General features: G+C 49.9%; 1 protein-coding gene across 1 annotated transcript in view; it reads right to left on the bottom strand.

Annotated features, from left to right (window-relative positions):
• Positions 1–2,101: 2,101 nt before the first annotated feature.
• LOC105537592 (ral-GDS-related protein-like) overlaps positions 2,102–6,656 on the bottom strand; it is a 12,550-nt gene continuing 7,995 nt past the window's right edge. Inside the window, exons 2-9 of the mRNA XM_011977242.1 lie at positions 6,228–6,297; positions 4,599–4,673; positions 4,046–4,120; positions 3,433–3,456; positions 2,962–3,083; positions 2,784–2,884; positions 2,719–2,751; positions 2,102–2,425 (exon numbers count right to left, since the gene is read on the bottom strand). Of these exons, the coding sequence (XP_011832632.1) occupies positions 2,301–2,425; positions 2,719–2,751; positions 2,784–2,884; positions 2,962–3,083; positions 3,433–3,456; positions 4,046–4,120; positions 4,599–4,673; positions 6,228–6,297 (625 nt within the window). The 3' untranslated portion in view covers positions 2,102–2,300. The remainder of the gene's footprint in view (positions 2,426–2,718; positions 2,752–2,783; positions 2,885–2,961; positions 3,084–3,432; positions 3,457–4,045; positions 4,121–4,598; positions 4,674–6,227; positions 6,298–6,656) is intronic.

The raw sequence follows: 6,656 nt of genomic DNA, 5'->3' as shown, positions 1-6,656 counted from the left end.
AGAGTAGAGTGGGACATTTTAATCCATGCATATATACCTTGTGTAATGATCAAAGGAAGGCATTGACTGTCTCTGTTACCTTGTGTAGTTATTCTTTATTAGTTCTCTGTGGTTGCAATATTCAGAGTCCTTCTTTTCAGCCTTTTTTGGAAAATGTGGTGGGATACTGTTAAGTCTAGACACCCTGCTGTGAAGTAGAACAGCTGAATTTATTCCTGTCATCTGAGTGTAACATTGTATCCATTTCCCAGTTCCTGCCCCTGCTCCCCAAACATCAGCCTCTCTTCACCGCTGTGGAACTTTCTATGTCTAGGAGATAAAGTCATTTAGAGAGAAAGTTGATGTCATTCTCACATGCATGAAATCATGCCGTGTTTGCGTTTCTCTTCCTGGCTCATTTCGTTGAAGGTCATGTCCTCCAATTTCTGCACGTTGCTGCAGATGCCATGGTTTCATGAATTTCTGTGGCCGAAGAGGATTCCTTTGTGTACTGTAGTTTCTTTTTCCCTTTGTGCATGAACAGGTACGTTGATTGGATACCTTCCCTATTGTGAATAGTGCTTCTGTCGCCACAGGAAGGCCGATACCTGTTCAACATAACAGATTCCATGTGTTTTCTGTGTATAACCGGCGGTGGGATTGCCAGGTGAACGGGTAGTTGTAATGTAAAATGTTTAAGGCACCTTCAACTGCTTTGCTTCATGTGTATAATAATGTACATTCCCACCAGAAGTGTATAAAAGTGTCTTTTTCTGCATTTCTACGTTGCCACTGCCTGTGAACGTATGGGTTGTTTGTTTGTTTGTTTGTTTGTTTTTGGTAAGTTTCATTCTAATTAAAGTGATAAGTATCTGCGTGTGATTTGTACTTAGACATTTGTGTGAGGATTAGTGAAGTTGAGCAACTTCTGTTTGACCTGTCAGTCAAATTTCGTGTTTTCTTTTCAAATGTGCCTGTTCAGGTTCCTTTCCCAGTTTCAGCTTGGGTATTAGGTTTTGTTCATTTTCCCAGTTAGAGTAGTGTTAGTTTCTCGTACATGTTAGATAACAACCCCATTCACAGATATGATTCTGCTGAACTAACTTTCAGTCTGTAGGATGCTTTCTTTAATAGTTCATTGTTTCTCTTCCCCATGCGGAAGCTCTAAAATGATGTATAGTCCCATGTGTTTGTATTCACATTTGTTAGCAGTGATTTTAGTGTCCCATCCAAAAAGAACAATAAGTAAGAAAAAGTATTGCCAAATCAGTTGCACGGTCTAAGGGTTTCTTGCCATGGATAATTTTTGCTCTTGTTTTCTTTCTTTTTTGCAAACTGCGTGCAGCGATACAAGTTTTGCTGAGATACAGACTCCCACTTTTCTTATAGGAGCTTTGCGGCTCCAGGATTGGGTTTAGGTGTTTATTTGGTGTTGATTTAGGGTTATGATATTGCAGACCCTGAAATGTTGACTTCTTTGTCTTGTTTTTGTCTGATACAGCACAAAGGCAGTTGTGTTCAAATTAAGCTGTGGGAAATCCTTTAGATACTGGGTTCAAACGATTCTCTCCTTCCTTGATGTTCACTTACGTGACAGGTGTCAGAAAGTCAGGGAAGATCCATAGTGGAAAACGTTTATCTGTATTTCGTGGAGACTGATGGCCAGGTCCCTTCTGCCCAGGACTTCTGGAGAAGGCCAGCCCTACCACTTGCTTAAATACCTCCCACCTCCAACCTTTCAGTAAATATTTAAGTGCTTCATTAAAGATTTAAACCTTAAGGAAGTAGAGTGATCCAGTGGAACTTGAATTTAACTAGAATTTAAGTTTGAGAGTAGCTGGTCAGTAGAACAAGTGTGGTAGATTGGGTGACATACTATGGTTTTTAAGGGTTTTTGGTTTTTGTTTGTTTGTTTTCCTTAAACAGAGTTAACAATAATCAATTTGAATAAAGAAGGAAAACATTAAACAGTTGGTATGTGTAACATGAACACTGTTCCATGACTTGTTCAGCCATAGCCTCAATTTGACATGCTAGACTATGAATCCTAAAGACTGGTATACGGTTACTGCACTGGAGTTACTTTTCTCATTCCAACAACTGTAGAACATTTTGAATAGCATTTTAAAATTTTATTTTAATGAAAGCTTAGAAAAAAAGAAACCCTTACTTATACACTAAAGAAAGTAAACATAAAATAGTCTCCCGCCTGACTCGCAAAAGACCCATGGCCTGATCCTGGCCAGCAGGAGCAGCTGGTGTTAAGGAGCAGGGGCCGGATGCAGCTGAGCTGCCAGCCTCCTAGATGTGGTTCCCTGGTGTCACGGTCTGGGTGAAGGATGGTGCAGAGCTGGTGTTCTGGCCAACATCCCGGTGGGGTCCCAGCCACTGCAGGATGTTGCTGGCCTACTGGGATTTGGGCTCCAGCTGGCAGGAAAGCTTGTAGCTGCAGGACAGAGAGGTAGCTGTGAGGCCACCATGAGCCACACATCAGGTCCCCTCTCAGTGTATGCCCAGCTGAAATCCTGGGTCCCCAGCGGTCCCCATGCAACAGGGCTTGATGCTGGCCGTGGAGTCACGGCCATAGGCTCTCTGTAGCTGGCCACAGGAGAGCCTCCTCTAGGCCACGTGGAGTGGCTGACACCTATAATGTCAGTACTTTGCGAGGCTGTGTGGGGTGGATTGCTTGAGGCCAGGACTTAGACCAGCCTGGACAACATCGTGAAACCCCATCCGTACCAGAACAACAACAGCAGAACAACAGGACATGGTGTCTGTACCTGCTGTACCATGTCCTGGGACATGGTGTACCGCAGTAGTCCCAGCTGCTTGGGAGGCTGAGAAAGGTCTTGAGGCCAGGAGGCAGACGTTGCAGTGAGCAGAGATGGCGACACTGCAGTGCAGCCTGGGCGCAGAGCTAGACCATGTTAAAAAAAAATGGAGCGCCTTCTCCCACCCTCTGCCCGTCCACTAGGCCCTCACCTCTCCTTGTCACTGAGCTGCTCCATTCTTTTGAAATAGGTGACAAATTTCTCAAGAGGCCGAAGCCTGTAATTCATGGCAGCCACTTGGAGCAGCTGCATTTCCTGCAGAACTCGGGCCTCCTAGAGACAGAGGGTAGGTTGCTGACAGGGCCTGGGTGGAAGATGCTGAGAGCACTTTTGGTGGGCAGGGAAAAGGGGCTGATCCCTGGGGCAGTTTTTTGAGGGGGCCCCATGCAGCCCCCAGCCTGTTCTCAGAGTTGGATGTAAACATCCCCTCCTGCAGGAATTGGTCTTTGATCCAGTGCCTTTCCCACTCTCTCCACTGGGATAGATTTCCTCTTCCTGTGTGTGTCAACCCCTCCCAGTAAACCTAAGATGTAGAGGATGGAGCCAGGGAGTGTCCTGTCCAGGGTGGACTGTGAGGTCCACATCCACACCCTCCTCCAATGTTAGCGTCCCAGCTGCTCACCTTCCTCTTCTTGTTGATGTTGCCCTGGAAGGCAGACAGAATCCATCACAAAGGTCAATGGCCCACAACCAGCCCCACTCCACCCCTTCCCATGCTGTACTACTGCCAGGGACACCAGGGTCAGGGGATGTGCACGTGACAGGACTTGGATCTGTCTCAGACTCCAGGTTCTAGAGCAGGGGGAGTGGGAGCTGAGGCTCAGGGACACTGCCCCAACTTTTTCTGATGATAGACAGGGAAACTGAGGTCTCTTATAGAAAGAAAGCACACAGTGACCCTGCAACTGCCTGCCCTTGGAGAGGCTCAATTTCACTCTCCAATTATGGGTTACCCTGGGGAGTCACTGAGTCCAGCTCAGCCCACACCTGAGCAGCTTTGCAGTCAGGCAGCTCTGCAGCTTCACCACTCAGGGATAGGGACTGGTGGCTGCCGTGGAGCCTCCATCACGCAGAGGTGATGAGATGGGCCTGACACCCCCACCCACAGGAGCAGCTGTGAGGCTCTCAGGAGAGGAGGTTTGCTTAGGGCTGAGATCTAAGGGCTCGGTCCACGACCCTCTCCTCCCAAGCCTCAGGATCCTGGTTCCCAACCAACCTGCCCCAGGCTCACTCACATCCAGATCGTCCGGGATGGCCGAATCCAACCTCTGTAACACAGTCAGAAAATCCCCCAGGAAGGGGACTACACCCTGTGCCAAGGAGGGTTGGGGAGGTGGTGATGAGTATTGGCCATCAGATGGCTGCCCACTGTCCTGTCCCATGAAATCCCATCAGCCTCTGTCTCCCAGAACCCCCCTCCCTAGGTCTCCCGGATGGAGCAGCCATAGACCCTCAGCTGCCTTTCCCTATTCTCTGCCTCCTCTATCCCAGATGACCTCCAAGTCTAGTTGATCTCCAAGCAGTCCTAGTTACCTCTGTGGTGGGATATTAACAAGTCACAAGGACCTGTGGTCCCAACCTTACCCTTCCCCACATCCACTCTGAGTCCAGCTTTCCCAGACCCTTGCTCTTGTCTCTCAAATAGAGGTTTTCCAGGCCCAGTGGCCACAAGAGGACAGGGCTGGGGAGGAAGCACCTGCTGTCTCGATATGGAGGCCTCTAGCTGGCGGGGAAAGGAACCCTGTCCTGTGATCTCTTGTGGTCCCTCTATGCCACAGGCTCACTCACCACCTTCTGCCTCCGTAGCCTCATCTGGGCTCTCTGGTGGTTCCTCTCCTGGGTGGCCACCTTAAAGCTCCCCGCCTGCCAGGTGTCAGTGATGGAGACAATGAGGCTCTCCTCCCTTCCCCCAGTTACAGCCCAGCCACCCCGCCCTTGGCTCCCCAGGGACTGGTGTGAATCACCTGGCAAGGTGCTCATACCACTGGCCCAGCACCACACTCCCTGTGTGTGTCTCCCAGTCATGCAGCCGGGCCTCCCTGAGACTGTTCCTCTTCTGTACAGAGTGATCAAAACCACAGCTACCTCACAAGGCCTCCTTAGTACTGTTTCCTGTAGCTGTTCCCATTGTTCTCACCCTCATCCCTCTGAGGAAGAACCAGGCATGAGCACCCGCAAATTATTTTCTTTTCTTGACCCTTATTTCCATTCTGTGAGGGCTACGCTACAGGCTCAGCATCCTTTTATTTTCCAGGTGAGGAAACGGAGACCCAGAGCAGGCAGTGACTCCCCAGGGACCCGAAAGAGAAGGCGCCTCCTCCCCATCCTGGAGGCTCTGTCTTGGCTGCCTTCACTCCATATCCCAGCAAAACCAACCATCAGGGTCGTGTTCTCTGGAGTCTTTGAGTATCTAGGTCTCCAGCCAGGCACAGTCATGATGGGAAAGGGACAGGGCGGTTTAGGAGACCTGGTTAAGTGGCACCTGCCTATCCGAGCCCCACTGGAGTCTCTGCCACACAAACTGGGTTTCAGCCATGCTAAAGGTTTTGCCTCGCCAATGATCCCCCAGGGGAGTTCTGTGCACAGAACTCTTTCTTCCTCTACTCAGGAAGTGGCCTCCTGCGGTGCCATCTCAGATTGACATGGCGGAGTTTTCCAGAATCTTGGGTGGGGTGACAAGTTGTCTTTTCATTTGCATGGAATATTCTGAGATCTGGTCAGGGAGGATCCCCTAGGAATGCATGATGAATCCCCCAGTCATGAGCTTGTGTCACTGCTAACTGGTGAGAGTCCTGTGACATGACCGTTTTCGGGTATCTGCAAAGGGCAGAGCGGGGAGTCCCAGGAAACACGTATGTCTGTCCTGAGCGTGCTCATTGGTACCCATAGCTGTGAGGTCCACTGGACTCCCTGGCACATGATCTTCCTTTGTTTTCGTTCCCCCTCTCCCCCAGTGTGGGCAGAAGCCCCTGCCCATGGAGGTGCGCTGCAGACAGAAGCAGCAGCAGAGGCCTGGCTTCCTCAGGAATTGCCGGCAAGTTTGTGGAAGGAAGAAAGTCCCACCTACCATAACCATCCCCCAGCCTGGAGGAAGCTCCATGCCAGCAGGATGGACCAGCATGGGAGCCAGAACCCTGCTAATGCTGCAACTCATCACCCCAGCTCAGCAGCCCAGCAGCCATTGCCACATCCCATTACCAGGGCCTCCTACCCCCGTGCCACCACCTGCCCATGGACCACACACCTCTCTCCCTGTTGGCCCTAGGTAGGCATGGAGGAAATTTTTCAAGTCCACTTTTAGTAGATGAGTCAAAAGAAAACAAAATAACCGCTCCACACCAGGTCCAATGCCCTCCAAACTCAGTCTTTCCTCTGACCCTTAAACACTTGTCCCGCATCTCCCAGACTCCACTGTACCTTGATCAGCAGGTCCCGCTTCACTGCGGTGTCTGTTTTGCAGAGTTGTTTTAGATATTTTGTGCTTTTGCTATGGACAAAGGAAAGAAAGAAGGGTAAATTTGTGAATAAGCGGAGAGATTTGTGAGTTCCCATCCAATCCCTTTTGTTTGAAAACCCAGAGAATCCCAACTTAGTGGGTGAGAGTTTCCAGTGGGGTCCTCTGTTGACAAGGGCTGCAGAAGACCAGGGTGGGACTTGTCATGCTCCTCCCCTGGCCCATCTCCACTTCACGTGAGCCCCTGCGTGTTCGCAGTTAGCTTCCAGCTGGACACAGTTCCACTGCTGGGTGCAAACACCTGAAAGCCCCCAGTTGGCTCCAGTCTGTTCCTGATGGTTAAAAATCCTTAGTCCTGAGTTGGAAATCCTTGCCTAGAAGTCCAAGGCAGC

Source organism: Mandrillus leucophaeus, unplaced genomic scaffold (genome assembly GCF_000951045.1).
Source record: "Mandrillus leucophaeus isolate KB7577 unplaced genomic scaffold, Mleu.le_1.0 Scaffold1754, whole genome shotgun sequence".
Taxonomy (NCBI): Eukaryota; Metazoa; Chordata; class Mammalia; order Primates; family Cercopithecidae; genus Mandrillus; species Mandrillus leucophaeus.
This window is presented reverse-complemented; position numbering and strand designations above follow the sequence as displayed.